Source organism: Lissotriton vulgaris, chromosome 6, assembly GCF_964263255.1.
Source record: "Lissotriton vulgaris chromosome 6, aLisVul1.2, whole genome shotgun sequence".
NCBI lineage: Eukaryota > Metazoa > Chordata > Amphibia > Caudata > Salamandridae > Lissotriton > Lissotriton vulgaris.
The window spans coordinates 127497863-127521200 of NC_141694.1; the positions used below are offsets into that span (position 1 = coordinate 127497863).

The window sequence follows — 23338 nt, forward strand, 5'->3', positions numbered from 1 at the left end:
CGTTGACGGGGTTTGGCGGGTGGGACTCTATAGGGATTTCCTCGCTTGGAGACGTTATGTCCGGTGTGACTCTTAAGTCGTTCCAGGAACTACGGGATGAGTTCCACATGTCTAAAACTCAATTCTTCAGATATCACCAATTTTGACATGCACTGGCGCCTAGCCTACTTGGGTTGGAGTCACTGCCGGAGGTCAGCCCCGTGGAAGCGAAGATTTTCATGGGTGATCTTGGGGATAAAAAGGTGTCCCGCATCTATCAGACGCTAGTCACTCATTGTTCCTCCTCCCTGCTTCCGCTGAAGGACGCCTGGGAAAAGGACGTAGGGCCCCTAGATGAAGAGGACTGGAGGGAGGCCCTGAAGTCCCCGCGTGGGACTGCCATTGCGGTACGACTCCGACTTATCCAATTCAAATATCTGCACAGGGCCTACTATACACGGGAGCGACTGTGGAAAGCGAGCCTGATTGGGTCCCCGGAGTGCCTGCGGTGTGGCGCTGAGATTGGTTCCCTGATACATACAGTGTGGTCATGTGCTGGCTTGACTAGGTTCTGGAATGGTGTTTGGAGTTGTTTGTCGGAAGTGCTGGGCTGGGATCTCCCCCGCACGCATCGTCTGGGCCTCCTTCATGTGTTAGGGGGTGTAGGTGGGAATATCTACAAGTGTCACCTTTTGCTGTTGGGCCTAGTGGTGGCCAAGCGGGACTTGCCACAAGCGTGGAAGAATGAGCGAGCCCCCCCCCCCCGAGCACATGGAAAGCTGGACTGGATTATTTTATGGGGTTGGAGCGCCTAGTGTTCGAGGCCAGAGGTTGCCCCCGGAAACATTACAAAATCTGGAAACGGTGGGCAGATTACAGAGGTTTGACTCCGGATCCCCCAGCAGAACCGGACGACGATCTGGATTTGGGGGATGGACGCTAGGCCTAGAGTGGCCCATGGCGCCTGGCATACACAACAGCACTTACAGGAGGCTTGATATGATCGCGTGTACAGGGCTAGGGAGGGATAAGGGGTGGGTAGTGGGGTTACGGGGTGGCTGTGGGAGGGTTAGGGCGAAATGTTTCTTTTATTGATTGGGCTACAATGATATATATGTGTTGACAATTTGCAGTAACCTCCTGATCGTGGAGAACTGTGTTTGTGCTTTTACCTGATCAATCAATAAAATTTGTTGTGAAAAAAAAATAAAACTAATTCCATTGTAAAAGGGAATATTTTCTCTTGTTGTCCACTAGGTGTTTGTGGACCAGAGTGCTGCAATTGGCCGATAGGGATAAGAATTTTTTTTCTTGCAGTCTCCAGTAAGGGACTTGGGGGCTCGGTACCCATGTCCTGAAAAAGTCTTGAATGCCATAGAAAGGGGCAAAGGCAGCACATTTTGACCCAAAGTACCAGGTGGGGCCTTCAAAGGTAGACCACTCACACTACAAATTTGCTTTTTAATTAAATTAATTTCTTTAGAATGAAACTTGTTTTTTTAATACAGAGTCTGCAAATCCCAGGCACATTTACAGACCCACGTACCTAGGACTACAAGCCTGATATAGAAACCGCCGAACCAAACATTTTTTTAAAGTATTTTTTGTCTGAATCAATAATAGTTCTGCTAGTTAAAAAAAAACCAAAGAGCTATCTACCAATCAGCAGTGTGTATGAAGAGGTCTGATCTTTCTGCAGATTCTGGTTTGAACATGGCATCCATGCCAGGAAAATTAACATTTTATTAACATAAATTAAACAGGTGCAGTTTAGGCCAGTTAAGAGGAGGCGGGTGAGAGCGTGTAAAAATTACGCTATTGTACCTGGCTGCCAGAAATAAAGACGCAAATTGCCTCTGGTTGCTCACCAGTTACCTGTAAGGAGCTCTCTTTTGTGCAGCGAGCATAATGAATTTGAATCTTTTGCTTGGTTGAATTAATATATGTATTTCAAAATTGAAAGGGGGGTTTTCAGGACCAAAATGTATGCTTTTCAGAATTCATAAGCTGATGTTTGGAGACAAATGGTGGACATTCCAAAATAGAGTTAAAGATGGTATTTGAATGAAACGAAATTAATGAAAAATAATCTTGCGTTGGGCAGACCCAATATTAATGTTATGAACTTGGAGCCAGGAAACTAACTATTGCTGCAATGTATTACCCATGAAGAAGCATGCTACATGGGCAAAGTATTTTTTACATTACTGCTGGTAACCGCGCATGATGCACTGAGGTGGACACTGCTGGTGATCTTGCATATGGTGGCCACTAATGTAATCCTGGCTAAAGTGGTCACTACTACAACTCTCATAATAAGAGTAGCTTAGGTAGACTTTCTTTGAACATAAGTAGCTCTCATTACAGAAAAGGTTGGAGACCCTCTGGTTTGATGTAACAGGACAACACTGACTGTCCTGCATCCCTTTGCCAGGGTTTAATTAATAAAGATAGTAAGTGACGGGGATCAAAATGTTTTAGACGATGGCTGCGAAAATGCCAAGGTGGTCACTGCCCACTGTATAATCAAGTCTTATGATGTAGGCACACCTGGGAGTAAGATTAATTTTTATTCTCACAATACTCTCCGAAATGCACCTGACGCCTCTACTCTGCAGTTTGTCACATAATGCTTAATGATTTCTTTCATTCCCTCGTCAACAATACATTCACAGAGGAGCCCCTCACCTTGGCAACTATTGGAATACATTAATCACAGTTACCTTTTTTACGATTCCCCCAATAGTTTTTAGGTGCATAGGTATTATGAGTGTTAAGTGAATTGCTGCTTCTGAAACTGATAGAAGTTTAGAGCCAAAAGTTGCTCAGCATGAATAATATCAAAATAAAAAGGCCATCTTTAAAAACTTCGAGCACAGTCTATACAATATAGAAGCTGGCCATCTCAAATCAATGGGCCTGAGGGTTCCCTTCGTAGATTTACCGCATCAAATGTTATAGATTTGATATCCTCTTCTGCTGCGCAAAGGTCCTTATTGATGAACTCAACATTATCTGGCCACTGGTGCCCTTGCCCGATTTGCCATGCATCCCGCCAGCGTTGGTAATTTCTCTTGGCAAGTCGATGATGATCGCTTCGAACTTCAAAACTTAAAACACGTCCCGCCGAGCCAGCTGAAAACGAAGCACATCAGCTGTTTTACACATACAGACTGTAAAAACTACAGAGACTGCCAACATCAAAGCATTTGTAAACCAGACTGGAGATGATTTTACTCAACGCATAAAGAGACAACTGATCCGATTCAGGGAACCCATGAGATAGTCAGAGGTAAGCACAGCTACTTACAGAAACCTCATTGTGAGTCAGGTCCTCAATATTCAAGATGCAGAGATGTACTACAGGATGGAAAGGTGCAGTGTTCATGTGACACATTGCTCCTTGTTATCTCGTCTAGCTTACATCATAGGTTTTCTTGTGCAGAAGGCCAGGGTCACAAGGTTTATAACAAGTGCCCTAAGTGATTTGGTTATGTTGCTCACCAACAAAACTGGGCAACAGAGGATACCCAAGGAGCTATTAGTTTTTAACATAGGTGGCTACCACCCCTATGTTCATGCCAAGACAATAAAAATAGTTGGTTGCCATGGATTATAGTAGTGGGGTACAGCCTCTTTACCTGCATTTCAGTTAGGTTTGCCACCTTTGAGCAGGGGAAATACCAGCCAACCAACACCCACGCTCCTCCTCGCTCTAGGATTTCTAACCCCTTTCATATTTTCTTTCGCTACACCTCTTTTGTACTCATGTTTTTATCAGTGGCTGACTCGCTACATTTTCTGTCCCTTCACTCGTTTCTTTTATCTTTCATCATCTGCTCTCCTGCTCCATCTTCTTATTCCCTCTACAACGTTAATTCACACCCTTTACTTGTAATTGTGTCCTACACTCTTTCCTTCAATCGCTTTCAAGAATGGCAGGCTCACACAGCTCACCACATCCTTTATTTTAGTAATATGAATCACCTAACAGTGACCACCATCACAATCTAAAGTGCCAAATCTAAGGTGCGGTGCTGTAAATTAAAGATTTTAAAGGCAGAGTTAAAAATGCCTGTTCATCTACCTCGGTATGCATAAGAAAAAACAGTAATTGCTAATTCATGAAACCCATAAATAAGGCCATCTTTCCCCATCACCTTCAGTAGCAGCATTTCCCCTTCTCAATCCTCTGGCAGCAGCTCTTAAAAGGATCCCTCTTGCTCAGAGCATGGTGGTTCTCTAAAGTCTCATCAACACATTCCTCAGTCCTGGATGCCTCAAAGGATTTAAATGGCTCTCGCACACTGAACCACCTTCCAGGCCAGACTCTAAGCCTGCCCTCAATTCAAAAGCAACTACTGAGGTGCAGTCCTTCTGCCACAGGGTGGGGTTAGAGGCGAAGGTTGTGTCTGCCTGTGAAGTGAATAACAGAAGGCCTGAGAGCTTTTTAATATTGTACACTTGTGTCTCGGTTCTCAAGTTTTTTTGTTTACCATGCTACTGCACGGAGTCCACAGAAAGCAATCCTACAGGCCTTTCTGCACATAGGGGTATAATAGAAATACCAGCCACTTCATTGTTGGTGTTTATTATTTATCAGCACCGACTCACACCACTGAATACCTGTTGATATGGGTAAAATACTGGTCAAGTGACATACCTAATCCGAGTGCAGAAGTTACTTATTGGCTCTCCATGTGCAAATCCATGTAGTATGTCATAACTGAACCCCAATTGTTCCTAATTATATGGGGTTCACATCACAATGCGTGGGCACCTGGTGACCATGCTAGGAATCCTCAGATGTAGGTAGCCCCACGTTTGTAGGGTGCTACTTGGGTTTTAGTGATAGAGGGACTGATGCTTTCAATCCGTCCCTACTCGCCCTCTGCAATGCTCCTTCCATTATTTGCACACTCCCAGAAGAATTTAGTGTAAGCCAAATGCATGAGTCGAGTTTTGAATTCACATTCAGAGAATTGAACAGGAGGGAATTGTTATGCCCAATGTACGTGGACCAATAATTTCTAGAAGATCAGCACAGAAGGAAAACACAACACTTACAAAGACTTGGGTAAATGAGTGGGAAGAGTGTTAAGGCGCTGAAGATGGCAGATCTCAGGACTGGGTGTTTTCAGTGGAACAGGGACACACGGAACATGAGGGACATGACTAAGTAAGCTGGATTTTTCTTCAGGGACACCATTTGGATACACCAAGCCAAGCCAGAGAATGTACCAGGAGCTCCGTTCACCTCCTCGTCTGCTTGATACATAGAGCAATGCTGGAGGAGACCAAAGCCACCTGGACTTCTCCTGCTGAAGCAGACATAGTGGTCAGGTCGGGCTGTGCCTGCAGACCTAACATGACCCAGGTCTGGTTACTCCCCTGAATTGACATTGCAGACTTTGGTGCTGCTTAGTACGTGTGATGAGAGGATTGAAGGGGCCCCTGCAGTACCCACAATCAAAATAGTTCAGTCTGTCTACAAGAGTTACGAGTCACCTGTGCAGCCAAGTGATCATTAGTGGAGGTTGGGGATGCGTGAGGTAGCGAAAATGGTTAATAATGGAAACCCGGAATCCGGCACTTTACCAGGGATCTGCAGCAAAACTAAACAGTAATGAGGCCAAACATACAGATGAAAAGCTTTTACTAAAATGCTACATTAATATAGTTAAAGAGACCTGTGCATTGGTAATGTGCAATTTATTTTGAACTAACACAACATTAAAATGTGCAAATTGCAGTACATAACCATATCTTTTAGTACTAGGCCTCGAAATGTCTAAGGCAAGCTTCATTTCACAAGCTGCAAACTTAAATGTCTCGAGACATGCACAAAATGCTTAAAAGTTAACCTCACCCCAACAGGCTTTTAGTGAAGACTTCAAATTGTATTAAATAATGTATTTGATTAATAATGACGTTTGAAATGTTTTGCTACAAATACTTTATCATTGAATAGAATGAGTTCATATTATTTCACACACAATACAATTCATGCATAGCAAATGTTAATAGTTTGTTCCATTTCTTTTCCGTTTTCTAATGAAAAAATGTGATGCTGAATAATATTTGAAGCAGCTGATGTTTCCATTTCACATAGCCAATTATTTTGCCTAACATAGAATTGATTTCATTAGAAGGTTACAAATGTGGTCATAGCCATGGGAAAGGAAATCTACGAATCTAAAGGCCTTATACATAAACATACTTCAAGATAATTCTTTGTGAGCCCATTGTGTGGAGATGTTGCAAAGGATGGGACCAGATTGTTCTCAAGAAGACATAGAAAGATGATTGGATGAGAGGAGGAGAAGAAGCAACACAAACTGCAACATATTCTTTCTACCGTTTATATTGGTGTGTGTTCCTAGAGTAGGTTATTTTCTTTTTCCCCTATGCTCTTGCCCCTACCGATTGCCGCACTGAAGCTGAATGCTAATGGCTTTATGCTGAAGGCTAAATGCTGATTTGCCACTGTACCTGACCTGATTGTAGTTCCTACTGCAGGATTATTTTTTGAACCTCTCTTTAAGGAAGTTCTGCTTTACTGACTGATTGAATTTTGAGCTGCACGCGCTAACCTCACTCTTGCCTCTCGAACTTGAACTCGTTATGGGTTCCTGCTATCACCCATTTCAGCTCATTGTTAGAATAGGGATTCTTTCCTTTATGGAACACGGTGTATTTCGTTATTTGTTAGGACTTGTTCTAACCATATTTTTATGATCAATTCTGTAAATTTTACTGACGCAATTGACTAATTGAATAAAAAGACTAAAAAGAAGAACTTACTAAACTCTAATGGAAATTAAATCCTTAAAAAACTTATCAACAGTCATTATTGACTGAACTTAGAAATAGTATTGTGACATAGAAAAAGCGAGGAATCAATCCTGTTGGCGTGAGACAGAGATGCTAAACCGTTTTTATTTAAATTGATTCCCACTCCATCAATACTGATGAGGGGAGAGGTGCCCAAACCTGAAACTTCATTACAGAGTTCAGTGCCTGCATACCTACTCATGAAAAATCTTTATGAAGTGAACCCAAATTTTACATATTGGGACTGCCACAGAGCTTCTAGCAGTCATTATTTATTTATTACTGTAGTGCAAATAAATCTGTGAAACCAATTTTCACCCATAACTGAAGAAAGAGAAAAAAAAACACTCACAAAATCCAGTTCAGTGGGAAATTTTTCAAAGTTGGTATATGAAACAAATTACAATTGCTAGTAATTTAGATGTAGATACATTTCTCACACAAAGTCTCATACAAATACACATATTACATCAATTAGAACACAAAATAAACAGTCATTCGAAAACATACATACATTAGGACAAAGGGTGTCCAAATAACACGAAAGGCAAGTTGATACAGCCTAATTTGGAATCTTATAAATTAGCAAATTGCATGAATTATAGGTTAGAGCAGTCACAGCCAGCTCTTCATTATAGGAATAGACACCTCTAGGACATGTAAAATACAGAACATGTACATATGAAAGCCAACCGTGGGAGGCAGAGAATAAATGAAACTAAACCAGAGACCACTAATGGAAGACCCATCACGACAAGACCTTTCCTATGAAACCCCTTGACTTGAATCACGATCTAACATTTCCTGTTTTAGGTTTTAAAAGTTTACTTGAACTAACTCTTGCCTCCTACTTTTGTCAAATTGATGAACTGACAAATGAATAGATTACCAAAGAACTGAAAAGAGGACTTTCAAGTCACAGCTTAAACATCATACTCAAAATCCAGCATCCTACCTGCTTTCGATAAAAACAGGCTCATTCCTCCAGACCCCGATCCAGCTTCCAATATAGTGTCCCCTGGGTTGATATCCATCAGCGACAGCATAGCGTGACTATCCTACATATTAAAAAGAAGAGACATTTATTATGTACAAAGCTCTTTGGACAGTCAATACTTTTTGGCTATACGGACCACGAAAAACGCTTTATTTATACCACAAAACGTCCCGCTCTTTCAAGCAAAAGGTACATCTTAAACTATGAATCAAGATATATTCACATTTCTTTTAAGCATAGCTATTCGAAATGAACATGGACACCTAGGCTCTCCAGAATAGCAAAGCAAATTCTCTGGGATACACCTATGACACAGATGCCTCCTTCAACAGGCACATGGCCCTGATAACTAATACAGCATGGTATCCTCCAGCTAAAAAAAAATAAGTAAAACCCTATCTCCACAAAACAGGCATCAGGACAACGGTGCAAGCCACTGTCACCTAGTCGAGGTGAAGCTCTGTTCAACAACCTTCCTGATGCACCTTTGCCTTCCCAAACTAAAGGCACCTTACATACAGCATTAAGTCTCAACAATTGACTGAAAAGATTTGAACATATCACTCCAAACAATGAAGTACTTATCTTGGCTTCTCCTCTTACAAATCTGCATCATTTTTTTTTTTGGAACCAGATTTTATTCATTAATCCCAAATGCGTAAGCATTGAAACTCAGATTACATAGTTCACGTAGGATTACATTTTTTAACACCTTAAACAGATATTATGCCACAATCTTAATCAGTTCTACCTCGTCGAGGTCCTCATCGCAGTCTACATTCTTGGAGTTGTCCGCCCAGCCGACATTGCTAGGATGTTGCGACCTCCAACTCCATCTAGTTCGTCGAAACTTTCTGCTCCAGGCTGGATCATAGTCTGGTTCATCTCAACATCCAATGGGTTAACTAAATAACAACTCCACCCCCCCTTCCCTCCTCCCCCCACAAGCCCTAGTCCACCCCCCTCCCTGTCAGACATGTCGCTCTACCCCGTACCCCACTATGTCGCGCCCCATGCACTCCTACAGACCTATAAGAATCACGGTGTCAAAAAGTAAGCTTCCACTTAGGGGGATGCTCTCATATCAATCTCACTACCCAACATCCAAACCTCCTACTCAACAAAGGCAATGTTACAGGTCACAAGTGTGGGTCCCCCACTTCATAGGGTCAGTCATCAACATCAGTCAGGCTCTTGAGCAAGTCCACCATCGCTACCCATGCCCTACCCGCGTCCAACAATTTGTCATTATTGGTTCTCTGAGCCATTTGTAGTCTAAAAATCCCCTCAGTCAACCCACTTTATAAACTCTCGCAGCCATCGTGAATCATTAGGTGCAGTAACCACCTTCCAATGGCTAGTAATCTCTCTTTTAGCTAGGACTAATCCTAAATCTATACATTTACTGGTAATCTTATTACGGGCAGTGTGGGGAAACCAGCGTAGCAGACAAAAACCCAGGGTCTGCTGAATATCCCTATCTGATACCTCATTTAGCCTGGTCTTGACTTCCCCCCAAAACCTGTGCAACAATGGACATTCCCAGAACAGGCTGTACTGGATCCGAAAAACGTACAAATCTGCATCATCTACAAGACTAGCTACATCACGTATGAGACCATCAGAAATGGCAACCCTGTACTGGTGGCTGAAAAGATAACGACCTCAAGTAGACAGCACAATACTAGAAATAAAATAAATGTAAAAATAGATAACAGAAGCCTTCAGCATTTACTCATGTTTGTGGCTGACTGACAATTGTTGCTGCTGGAGCTATCCAGGAATGCCAACAAATACTCCCTTGGTAGTAATCTTGCACACACATACCCCAACCAGACAGGTGCCAGTTCCAATGAAGCAAAACCAATCTGCAAGGGCAAAATCCAGAGTGTTCCAATTCTTGACTGGTGAATAGGCTTCTGTGCTCTCAAGTGATGTTTAATCGCCTAATGTTCATTTTGAGGAGCACAATGTTTAAAGAAAGGGGCCACCATGTGTCCAACCAGCGTGGGCAGTGCTGGATCATTAGCCAAAGCTGTGTGAAGTTTACTAAAAGGCATTTGAGAATACGTCTTAAGTGCCTAGTTTTAGATGCCCTTTTAGTGCGTCTCTCCTTGATATGCATTCATCACAAGCTATATTCTAATGCCTTCAGAGCGGAGAGGTATTCTGTTGTGCTGTTCTGATGATCAGCAGTTTGAGGACTAAATACCAGATAAATATCTAAACTGGGTGAAACACTATCCTTGTCCTTATACAATGCTACTCCATTACCAAGAGGTCAGAAGATTTAAAAAGGGAACTAAAAGAAAAGAAATGACAGCCAGGTAGGCAGTATGTTAATGAGGACTGTGTATCACAGCTCAGCGAATATGTGGAACTAGAGTTCAATGACCACCAACTTCCTAACAAAGAAAAGTTGTGGGCGGGAGAACGTCCGGAACAATCAATTGATTGATAATTTATGTAAAAAAACGACTCCCAGGATTAGGGAAATCTATGAAACATTGAATTTAATAGCCCCAGATGATATGGACAAACAATGCGCAATTTGGCAGGAACAACTGGGAGTACATTCTAATATCCCACGCATAGCATATGACTTTGCTCTAAATTAATTGTCGATAAAGCTACAGGCGCAATTTTATAAAACCTTCTTCTTCCTAAATTACACCCCTAAGAAAATCACTAAATGGGGAACAGGGAAGGGAACAACATGTCCTCGTTGTGCACTATTTGGGGCCGATATTATACATATATTTGCCACATGTAACACGCTGACTAAGCTGATTAATGACATTTCGGAATTTCTATCAGAAGTTTGTCAAACAAGAATTGAAATCTCAACGGAGGAAATCATGCTGGGGGTTGCAAATCGTGAATTACAGACAAACACTCAGGGGTTAATATTCGTGGCCATGGCAATACTTCGACTTAATATTGCCTCAGCCTGGTTAGATCCTGATCCACCCGCATTTCAACAATGGAGGGCTAGGCTATTAGCCACTTGTAGCCTGGAAGTTGCAATTTATAAAAACAAAGGCGCTAAAAAAACATTAATGGGCATGCGGATTTGGTCACCAATGTTATTGTGGATCCAGAGAAATACATGATTGTATTTTGTGTATATAGTAGTATCTTCATCTTTATTTCTTTGTATCCTTATGGTAAAGTATATTACATTGGATTCATTTCTGTTGTATGTATATAATAAGTTGTTTATTTATCTATTTTTGACATTGTCTTGGTCAGGGAAAGGGGGGGGGGAATGCATTTATTATGTAAAATTGTCAATAAAAAGATTTAAATAAAAAAAGGAAGTCCTGAGGAGGGCTCTGGAGGAGTAATGAATGGGGGGCAAGAAGCCTTAACAGGGTTTTTAGGACTCGCCAAGCGTTGCAGCGCTTACGCTGAAAGATCTATTGTCGTCACGTCAAGTCGATTTCGGAAGTGGAGTGGAAGCTCCGCCCATGCTTTTGATTGGCGAGCGTCACACTTTATGCTAAACGCCCACTTTCTATTAGAAGTGAGTCTTGTTTGTTCCCTCCCAGTCTCCTTTTCAGCTCGCCCATCCGGACTGGATCTTGCACTTGCGGCTTAACATGCTGGAATTCATAGGTTGTTTCGATACTATTTATACAGACACTGTTCGGGACTTCTGAATGTCCACACAAAACACATGTAGACTGAAGCAAATGAAACAGTGCAGCACTCGTTTGTACCCCTACCCTAGTTTGTTGAAGCTTGCCAAGTCAGACATCTCCCTGGTTGTTTTAGATTCTATGCATTCTTTCAGGGTGAATATGTCCATGCCTTTGGCGGGTGGGGGGGACTCCCAGCACGGGCACATTCATGGTCAACAGTGGGACCTCAGTGAAGCCCTCGGTCCCCTCTCCATATGAATGGCCGTCGGGCTCTGCCCCCTCTAATTACCGGCCTCATTAAGAGCCCCCCCGTAGGAAGCGTTAACGGCTCTTTGAGATCCAGGCCCAGGGCACCTTACCTAGAATGAGACATGGGCAGGCTTGTAAATATGTGTAATGTTCTGTACATATCGTCGTGTTATCCTAATAAATTATTGACTTGTAAGTTTCTCATATGTGGCACAGGGTGCTCATAATACCGGTGATTTTGGTGATAGAACGACCCACTCAGTGAATTAACACAAACCAGTACGGAACCGGAGGTTAATGAGGGGCATAACGTGACGCATAGGCAGGCAAAGGGAGACACCGGATGTGTTTAGCTGTCCCAGGCTGCTTACATCTCTATGCTGATGTTGGTTTGGCAGGTGAGTCTAATGGCACAATCAGGGTAGTCGACAGTGTCAGTTAGCTACGGATTCTGATGTGTATGGGAAGTCACTCACACAGTAATTACATATCGGTTTCACACCGCAGTCACGCCCCTTTCGCCATGTTCCTTCAGTCTGCATGATGCACTTTGGCTCAACTGTTCGAAAACTGTTGTAATTTTCTGTGCAGCAAATGTTCAAGTATCCAAAAGACAATTGTCTATTGATACACAACAAACTAAATTACCTCCCTATACATCCAGTCCCAACAGAATGGTTCACATATTGTTAATATGGTGATTAAGGTTTACTCTTAGTCCACCACGTTTTGAGTACCCCACCCGCCAAAGTTTTAGGTATTGTGCCTCTTTAGTGTTGGGCTGTGTTTCTGGTGCTGTACACGCCTGTTGAGTTGCTGTATGTTTAGTTACTTAGTTTAGTTGCTGTTTGCTTAGCGGTGTGTTTATTTCTGTGCTGTTTATTTAGTGTTACACTATTTTGTACTCCTAATTGTAATGTGTGTGATGGGTGGTGTGTGTAGATATTTTTGCTACTGTTCTTTGTGCCTTATACCATAAAGTGTGTGTTTAGTGCTTCATTGCATACTTACTGCACTATCAATCATGTGAGTTTAGTGTTGCATTGTGTGGCTTAACACTATGACGTTTTTAGGTCAGTCTCGTGGGATTGGTGCTGTTTGGGGATATCCTGCTTGGTGCTGTGTTATATATGGTTCTGTGCTATGTTTTTGGAACAGTAGTGCTGGGGTGCTAGGTGATGTGTGGATGTGCTTGATGATGCCAGTGCCTTAAGTCTTGCATTGTGTTTTTGTTCTGCTGTGTGCATAGTGCAGTACTGTATGTATTTAGTGCTGCTATGTGTGTCACAGGTGCTTTTGTATGTGTGTTTAGCACTGTATCAGTTTCTTAGGGCCATATGTATCAAGCACTAATGCGTTCGCAAACGCCGAAATTCGCCCAATTTCGGCATTTGCGAACGCAATAGTGCTAAATGGTATGCATCAAAGAAATCTGCGTGCAAAATAAGGAATAGAAAAATTTGTGATTCCTTATTTTGCGATTGCATTAAAGGAATCGCAGATTTTGCGATTCCTTAAAAGCAATGTAAGAAGCATAAAAAAAAAGCTAATTGGCCGTAATGAATGGCAAATTACCACCAACTTCAAGTTGGTGATAATTTGCGAATTCCATGAAAAATGCACTTTTTCGCATTCTTCAAAGTGCAATGGGAAGCACATACATGCCCTTAGGACATGTATGTGCGCCACATGTGCACCCATGCTTATTTCAGGGGTGCAACAGGGTGTCCTTTGGACACCCCTGCACCCTTGAAATTATTCTCAATTTGCGATTCTCAAATTGTGAATCGCAAATTGAGAATAACTTCCCATTGATTCCTATGGGCCTCCTGGCCCATAGAAATGAATGGGAAAGTATTCCTTAATTGCGATTCGCATTTTGCTAATCGCAATTAAGGAATACTAAGAAATCGCTAAAAAGTTTCGATTTTGTACATACATCCCTATTTGAGATTCTCAAATAACGATTACTAAAAAAAATTTTTTAAAAATTCGCCATTTGCGAATCGCAAATCAGGTTGTTAATACATATGGCCCTTAATTCTTTATTGTGCGATTAGTAATTGGTTGCACAGACAGTTGGCTGTAATTTTTCTGTAACCTACTTAGAAGTGCACCACTGTATTCGTGCTTCCAAGCTCCTCTTTAGTTCTTCTACTTTGTAGGTCGATTCCTGCTTCTTTGCTACACGCTTTAAAGCCCCACGGCTGCAGTTTGTGTGATTAAAAACTGCTGTGTTGTAGGTTTAGAAACTTGCTTGCAGTCAAAGTGGTTGTAGGTTTGACTTCAAAGGTATTACTGCACACAGCACGAGAAGCTCGCCTACACTGTAGTGCTTTGTAAATTGGTTACCTTTCATGAACTTCACATGCCATCGTGGTTAGTTATCCTGCCTGTTGCATGCTTAGAAGTTTGACAGATTCATTGGCTGCAGTCGTAGACGTTAGAGTGCAGTTTCTGTGCGCCTAGAAACTCAACTTTGGTATGTGTTCTTTTGATTATTTGAAAGTGAAATAAATAAAAGCAAGACGGAGTGGTCGCAAAGTGGCCAAATTGGTTTTATTCACAACCACACACATTTGCGCCACTTTACAGAGTTTGCCAGTGAAGTGCTACTTTAGTTTCCTCCTCTTTCTTTGAACAACATTGCTTTCCCCGGTTGGGAAAGTGCACCATTCCTGGAGGTACTGCAATCCCTGGTTGATACGTAAATTGGGAAACATTTAATAAGATCCTTATTAGCGGTTTTCCTTACTTTAGTTTATAAAATGTATACCACGGCTCTGTGTTCAGGGATGTGGTATTTTTAAAACATACTGCTTAGATTTTGTAAGGATATAAGCAATGGACATTAAAACTGGTCCCATCCAGCCCTGTAGTTATGTTCTTCACTTTTCATGCAAAAACACTCAATGATATCTGAATAATAAGTGTAAAAGCGTTACGTAACTATATTGTTCCCGCTTACATTTAACATGCTTTACTTAATCTTGCATTCCCTTTGAGTGTTTGCTATTTCCAGAATGTTGTTACTTTTTTCCAGCCACCATAATCGTCTACCCTCACTCATAACCTATTTCCCATTTTCTAGCTTTGCAGCACCTCAAGCTCATACGAATGGCAATAGCGCTAAGTAAATATCATCACTCCACTGCATACAAAAAAACAAAAGTAATAAACACTTTCATTTTCAACACCAAGAGCTCTAGCTTTCACAAATGTGAGACTTATTGCATTGCAAATGCTTGTTATCCAGGGTGTCTGGCCGATTAAGTATGCGATATACAGGCATACAGACCTAATACAGTATCAAAGGTATGAAACCCATTTCTTCAAATAAACAAGGTGTTGATTGCATTTTTATGTTTTTAATGACCTAAATTGTTTTTCAATATGCACATAAATAAAATATAGTGATTGTTCTTTGCGGATTTTTTTCATGTATTTATTGTGATAATAATTTGTTTCAATTGGGAAAATGATGGCAACAATAAGACTGTTTCAGGATGAAATAAACAAGGGCTTAAATAACAAGCATTTGCAATGCAATAGGTCTCGCATTATTGAAGTTTGAGCTATTGCATTGCTAATAATAATGCAACACCAATAGATCAAACATTCAGTTTACAAAAAGGAGCCACAAAGCCTAGGAAAAGTAGAGAAAAGCAGAGGAAAGGGGAAGGGACAAAGAGTAACCACTCGGAAAGAGAGGAGCATAGTCATGGGGAAAGGCAAAAAGAAAGGCGCAAAATGGACATGGGGATAAAGGAGGAAAGAAAATATTGTGGAAGGAGATCACGAGAGAGGCAGAGAGCAAGGGAGACAGAAATAAGAAGGTACATGAGTGAGGGGGAGAGAGAAAGAGGGAGGCAATGGGCGGGAAGGCGAGGGACATGTGGAAGGGAGTGGAGGCTATAGAAAGCCTGTTCTTAAAAGAAAGGCGAGTGGCCCTGCTCTCCCTACATGGACCACGCTGCCCTCCTCTTCTGAGTACCCTAGAGCTCCCTACCTGTCCAGCATCTGCGGACACCTTTCATCTCCCAGCCCTTGGAATGCAACATTAACTGCCTGTCAGAGGGGGTGAACTTCAGTTAATAGCTGCTTCACGAAGAGCAGCGCCTCGTCAGTGTTTTAGGGCGCTGTACAGCAAAGATGAATGTGAGCTGGAGCGACAGCCCGTCAGGATGCAGGAAGTGTGCGCCGACGGCCGGGCCGCGTGAAATGTGTATCTGTGAGAGATGTATACCTGGCCCTTGAAAACGCCAACTATCTCATCGGCCTAGTTAGTAGAAAAACTGTCAGATCCTGAACGGATGGCTATCCCCCCCCCCCCCCACTCACACACCAACACACAGACACCTACCCAAGCACTATCAGAGCAACCTTTATTTCTTCGCTTGTTGCTCAACTACCGACAACCATATACCAGATTTCCGTGCAGGGGACATAACCCAGGCTCCATGCCCATACAATCTATGGCCTCTCTGCTGCAGCAGGCTAAAGCAGGTCTGCTGCATATTGTTACTTTTCTATTTTTATCGCACCCTTCTCTGCTGAGAAATGGACTGAACGTGCCCTTGATATAGTGTAATGAAGAGGAATGAAAACAGCTGAAAATGAAAACAGACGGGGCACGGAAGGAAGGGGAAAATGATAACGTTAGGAACAGAGAGTGCAAAATACAACAAGCACTGGTTAGAGGAAACTCTCCCATCTGCTGATGGTAAACATGAAATGTCCCTTCTTCCACACTGGTGAACAAGTGATGTGTAGAAAGAAGGATTGTTCATCATGCCATGAAATTAGTTACTAGAGTCCGATACAACATGGCGCCATAAAGCAAGATACAAAGTTACTCTACAGTGCCTGCTCCGGTGTCATGCTAGATACAGTTTCTTATTGCAAAGTCGCAGACGGTGTATGTCCAAGCAAGAGTGGTTTCTGCCTTCACTGCAGAAAATTATTTCATTGCACATGAGACTGCAGAAGAAAGAGACTCTCAGTAGGAGACCGATGTACTTTCTCGTAATCAACAGGTCAAGGAGCAATCCTACCAGGCCATACCAAGGATCCGTTCAGAGGCCTGTGTACAGCCATGATCCCCGACAGGCACGTGGCAAGCTATAAATAGATTCTACTAAAAGGAGGTGACCTCATCTTCGGTCAGAGGAGGCGGATGAAATATTCATTTAATCACAGCGTTTGCAGACTGCGAAATTTACACAGCGAATCACCTCGAAAATGTACCCAGTGTAGCGATACACCAACGGCACATTCGCGGAAGCATTTTTAATTTACAAAACCATAGCACAGTTCTTAAGGACCAATATAAGTCTCTCCATATGCAGTCTGGCCTAACTTTAAAGTTTAAATGGTGTGTAGAAGCCTGCAAGTAGAACATTCGAAGCCAAGATAAACCAGGCCAGAGAGATGTTTAAATTAAAAGACAAACCAGATTCAGCCTGGAATGTAAATCACTGCTGCATTCATCGGAGCTCCCCATTCCCCCCGTCCCACCAAAAACAGCATTCTTTATAACAAGGACTGCATTATCTAATCACATAATTCAGAACGTGTCAACAAAAGCTCTAGGTTTTTAAATGACGGCTTGAGGCAGCCGCAGCTATTCTCTGCCAAGTAGGTTAAACACACAACACACTTCAGAATATTAGGTTGTTGGGCAATCAAGTGATCAAAACAGTCCTGGTTGAACCAAAGCATTTAAGAAGATTGCAAAGCACAACAGTTACAGCGTGGAATGTCGCAGCGGTGCAGATTTAAGCACAATGTACTTGCATAACATGTACATTAGGACCCTGGAAGCAGGCAGGATTGCATAGTACAATAAAATAATGAACTCCAGTAAATCCGTTCTTATATATGCATATCACTCAACCATTAGTTAAACAGCTAAAAAGTCCTTCAAAGAGCACGTAAAAAGAAACTGGTTATACCTTTCTCAAACAAAGTTAGTGTAAAAATAAAAAGCACGTCACGCCAAAGCATCGCACCCTAGAAATTACAAGCCGTGAGCGTGCACAGCCCGAAACCATAAGTTCGGGAGCGTCACGCCTGTCGTGGGGCGGGACTTCCGTCTTCTGCGAGAAGCCCGAGCCCACAGAGTGGATGGCCCAGAAGAGCAGTGGTGATGCAGGACTCCCATGCCTGAGGGAGAGCCCCGCGGTGGCAGCAGAAGTCAGGAGTGGCGGCTGAGGCCGCTGATGCGTAAGTGGGGCTTAGTTGGGGGGGAGGGAAGAGGGGTGTGTGTGTCTGTCTGTGCGCGTGTACGTGCCTTCAGCCGGCCTGCGTGAGCACGTCCACAGACCCTAATCGGCTCGTGCACCGGTCTGTGCCACTTGGGGGGGAAAAGAACAATAGGTCTCGCTGGCTACAGCGCTTTCGCGCTGCAACGGCAGGTGAGACCTAAAAATGAATCAGGACAGTTACTTAGGTGTGAGACCTACATAGTTTTTATCAACTACATAAAAAAAATGTACAGTGCATTCATTTACTCACCCATTCATTTATTTTAAGCATATTAGGTATTTCTTCTGTAAGCTCTATATGTTTCATGTAGACTATAAAGGTGACATCACCTTGGAGAAGAAGACATTTACTTATGCTTCTTCCCAAATTGACGGACCCCTTATGCGCATGATCATTTTTTTTGTTGAAAATTTGTTGGAACAAATATTTTACTTTACAGAAGAAGTCCAATGTTTTAGTAGCAAACTATTATAGCTGGTGTAGGTTCCCATTTCCTCAACACAAGATAGTTACCATAGGACTGTTGTCTGCAGAAGACCAAACGTGGTGCAGGATAAATAAAGAATCTATAAGAGCCTGAGTGTGGAAACTATGTGTCTTTAAAGAAGTGTATTTCGGATAGACTCCAAGTTAAGCTTATGTTGCTTACAATAACTCACAGGCATAAAATTATTTCAAAGAGTCAATCAGGTGGAACAATGCCAAATCTTTAAAACAGGACATGCAATGAAGAAGGCACTTCACCTAGGACCTGAAGCTTTTAACCTTTACTTTAAGCTTTATGCTTAGGAAATTGTATAATTAAGGGGTTTATTAGCAGCGCCTGCATGGACGCTGAAGCTTTAAGTAAGACTAAAGAAGATGGCCATATTTAAGTTGATGCAGTCTCATGTTAAAGTGATAATTAAGGGTTTGTGATCAGAATAAATAACAAGCATTTACATACAATAGGTCTCGCACTTATGGGAGTTACGTAAAAGCAACACCTATTGCATTACAAATGCTAGTTTGGAAAATACTCCCATGCGGCGCTTCAACTTTGATATAGACTGCCCCCTTTCTTTAGACAAGCGGTGTCTAAATAAAGGGGAAAATACTCCCATGCGGCGCTTCAACTTTGATATAGACGGTCCCCTTTCTTTAGACAAGCGGTGTCTAAATAAAGGGGCGTGGCCGCCATTAAAGTAAAAGTGCGGTATGGGGTGCATGTACAAAATAAGCATTTGTTTGTCAAGTTGACAAATGCTTTTTTTGTAAAAGCTGCCCATGCCACACTTTCACTTTAATGACGGCCACACCCCTTTCCTTAAACTCGGCTCGTTTAAGGAAAGGTATAACACAGTGTCCCTCAGAGCATGGGTGAGTATATAGCAAACTACAATGGCTCTGTCAGTAGAATAAATCAGTGCGCGCAACAAAGGAAAAGCAAGTGTACGAACGCCCCGGCACAAACAGAAGACGCAAAGGTACTTTCCAACAAGAATTTGTGTTATTAAGTTGTTTCATCAGATATCACAGATAAACATATTGAAGGCTGTCCATGACTGCAGAGTGGCTGTTCGAATCCACTGACTTTTTGCCTGGATTGTCTAGATTTAAACCGTTCTTGAATTATCACTGGCCAATATACCTGTGGCAAAGTGAGCAGAGGACCCACGTCTGGGCATACACTGCCAACTTAGGGCGAACAAAGCAAACACAAGGAGATGATGTACGGTGCGCTGAAACTTTTCAAAAACTCATCCCCAGTCACAGATCTGGGATGAATCCATCATCATTCTTTAGCTCACTTCGCCGCCTCAGTTCAGACCCAGATATTTGCAAATCAGTCTTGACCCTGTGCCTCATGGGAACAGTCCAGCACGAACTGCCAAGCCAGGTCTTCCCTGAACCGGAAACAAGCATCCTGGGATAAATATGAACGAATACAGACATATAACCAAAATAGTGCAGTCTGAATTGATGACCTTTTACCCTACATGTTTATAAGGAAATGTATGGGATGCAAACTTTGAGGCGCAAAATCTAGGTCAGATATTTTAAACGCCTTAAGCGCGGCGAAAATTCTGCCGAGGTGCGGGCGTTCCATTGAGTGGGCTGGGCCGTGCGCAGCACTATAGAGGTAGTGCTTGCGACGGCCGCATGGAAAGGATTAAGCGTATGTCAGAAATTCCAACCTCTGTTAAGATTTAGTATATAAGTGCAGCCACTTGACCACTTTTCAGGCGAAGTGCTTCACCCAGATTACCGCAAGAGTGTTGGACAGGCCACATGACGGGCCGCTCTCCCCCGGCTCGACCAGGCCCGAGCCCCGTCACGCAAGCACCTCACACCTCCATTGCACGTCCTACGTCCCCTCAGGGACCCCTGCCCTCGAGCATGATAACCTCGTGGGTCCGATCCACTGCCGGCCCATGCGCCCAGCCCGGGCCGCCATCTTGGACACTTCGCCACGAGGCCGCCTGGCCCCCGATCGACCTCAACCCTGGGCCTAGCCCGGCCTCAGACATTCCGGCACCACCCTCCACCCAGGAGGTGAGCGGGCTACTTGGCAAGTCAATGGGAGAAAGAGGTGCCGATGGCTCTCCCCCGCCCAGTGCCGCTCGCCCATCGCCTCCCCGGGCGCTGGCTCCACCCCCCTGCTGGGTGTCTGGACTCCCTCATCCCGGACCTCCCGACCTCCAAGTGCGAGGGTCCGGACATCAAAGCACACCAGCCCTATAACTGGGGCAGCGCCAGAGCAGGAAGGCAGTTGTATCTTGGAGTCGAGAGACGCAAAGAGGAACTCATCCTGGACGGACTACTGGCGCTGCCGTAGCTCTGTCCTGTGCACCATCGTCCTGCCTGTTGGCGCTGCCACAGCCGTCGTAACCTTCATCCTTCATCGTCGCCCGGATCTGCTGGCGTGGCCGCGGACCGTTGTAACCGTCATCTTTCACCGGGACCTGCAGGCTCCGCCGCGGACCGTCGCCCTTCATCTACCTCGGGACCTGCTTGGCTCCTCCACGGCCCGACCATCTAAGAACGCCGAGCTCGAGGATTGTGAGCTATTTTGACCTCATTGGTAATTAAGACTGTCCCGCTACCCTTTACCTCAACCAGAGATCAGAACCGAGGGGACCCCTGAGTCCAGACCTCCTTGTATCGTACTATCGTAACCTAAGAATTGCATATAAAGTCTCGTTAACCTTCAACCTTGTGTGGTGTCCGTCTGTGGGGGGGGGAAGTTACTTATCTGTACAGTCGTTGGAGACGGCTCTCCCTGGAGACCTCTCCCCGTAATCTCGGCCGACCCTCCCGGTCCGTCTAACATTGGTGGCCAGCGGCGGGATCCGAATCACCGCATAACGTACAGAGAGTAGCTCACCCCACAACGAACAACAATGTCGACTAAAGAGAGCGGATCAACTGAGAAGTTCCAAATGGAAAAACTAGAGGAATACAGCCATCGTGAACTAAAGCAGTTCTGCATCGAACTAGGTATCGCTACCACCGGACTAAGTACCAAGGACGATTTTAAGCATGCCCTAGAATCTTGGGCAGAGACCGGGGATGTCGAAGCCCCTGAGCAAAGCACCACGAAAAATACCAACACGGCCCCTGAGGGGCGAAGAACCAGTCTCTCGCAAGACGAGATCCAAGAAAGAGAAAAAGCCCGACTACACGAACTCGAAATGGCCCGACTCAAGATGGACATAGAACTCAAATTTTCCGAGCAAAAAATAAACTTAGAGCACCTTCGCCTCCGAGAAGAAAGAGAGGAGAAACAGAGGCAAAGGGAGCTCGAGGAAAAAAGACTAACGTACGAGCACGAACGGAACCTAGCCGAGATCAACCTGCGCAAACAAAATAAAGAGTTAGGGGTGCCCGACAGACCGTCCACCCCAGGGACCACGGAGAAAAAAGTGCACATCCCCAAGGATGTGGTCCGAGAATATTTTCGAGAAGACGATATCCAGCAATGGTTTAAGGCCTATGAAATCGCGATGACTGCGCACCGGATCGATAGAGCCGACTGGGGAGCCGGCTTATGGGGCAAATTCCTCAATGAAGGCCGCGACACTCTGTTACAGCTCCCAGACCACCAGATGACCTCCTACGACCATATGAAAGCGGCCCTCCTCACCCGCTATGGCCTCACGCCCGAGATGTACCGTCAGAGGTTCCGAGACTGCACACGCATTCCAGGTACAACTTGGGTGGACTATGTAACGTACTTTAGCCGAGCCTTCGAAGGCTGGATCAGAGGGAACAACGTCACGACCTACGAGCAGCTATTCAATCTGATGGTATGGGAGCATCTGTCCAACAATTGCTTCATTGAACTGCGCCAACACCTCCTCGACAGCAAGTTAACCGATCCCCGGCAGCTCGCAGCCGAAGCTGACCGGTGGGAAATCACCCGAGTGGGCCGGAATGGGTCCTACGAGCAGAACAGGAACAACAATGGTCACCACCGACCCAGAGGAGGAGGAGGGGGCCAAGGACGAGGGAGAGACAACACTCCGGCCGCCCCCACTACCAGCACCACCCCCCCGGCCAACCGGGGCAGCACCCCGGCGCGACCGGGATACAGAGCCAATGTTACATGTCACCGATGCCAACGAGTCGGCCACTATGCAAACGACCCAAGCTGCCCGCAGTATCAGAGTCCAAAACCCCGCCATGTGGCCGCCGCGGCACTAGGGGAAGAACAGATCTCCGAGGAACAAGAAACAGACGAGCAAGAGTATCAAGAGTGGGAGCCAGCCGCCATGACTCTCGCATGCTTAGGGGGAAGAGACATGGTCCCGCGGGTCCCCCTACCCGCTAACACCCAGAAGTACAGCCAATGGGTGAGCATCAATGGACAACGGGCCGAAGCCCTTCGAGACACCGGGGCCAGTGTGACAGCCGTCCGCTGTCATCTGGTGACCCCAGAACAATATCTACCGAACATTCTCTGCCCTGTGCGATCAGCCGACAACTCGGAGAGTCTGTGTCGGATGGCCTGCGTCCCCTTTGAGTGGGGAGGGGTCTCTGGCATGTTGAAGGTAACGGTCCGAGACGACGCCCCCGTGGGCTGCCTCCTCGGAAATGATCTGGAAAGCTCCCCGTGGGCAGCCGTGGAGCGAAAAGAACACTTGGGGATGTTGGGCGTCCCAGACTGGGCGTGCGTCACCACCCGGTCCATGGCCGCCCGTGCCAACCCGGAAGAACCAGAATGGCCGGCGCCACCGCCTCCGGTCGCCCCCGCCGAGACCCCCGACCATGGCACCCCCCTCGAACTTGCTCAACCTTCCGACCTTGCTAATCTTGACCAGTGGGCTCAAGAAGGGGGACCCACACAAGAACAATTTCGTCAGGAACAGAAGACCTGCCCCTCCCT

General features: G+C 44.6%; 1 protein-coding gene across 1 annotated transcript in view; it reads right to left on the reverse strand.

Annotated features, from left to right (window-relative positions):
• TRMT61B (tRNA methyltransferase 61B) overlaps positions 1–23338 on the reverse strand; it is a 141027-nt gene that overhangs the window by 104313 nt on the left and 13376 nt on the right. The window contains exons 2-3 of the mRNA XM_086926141.1: positions 7769–7871; positions 2924–3114 (exon numbers count right to left, since the gene is read on the reverse strand). Coding sequence (XP_086782267.1) covers positions 2924–3114; positions 7769–7871 — 294 coding nt within the window. The remainder of the gene's footprint in view (positions 1–2923; positions 3115–7768; positions 7872–23338) is intronic.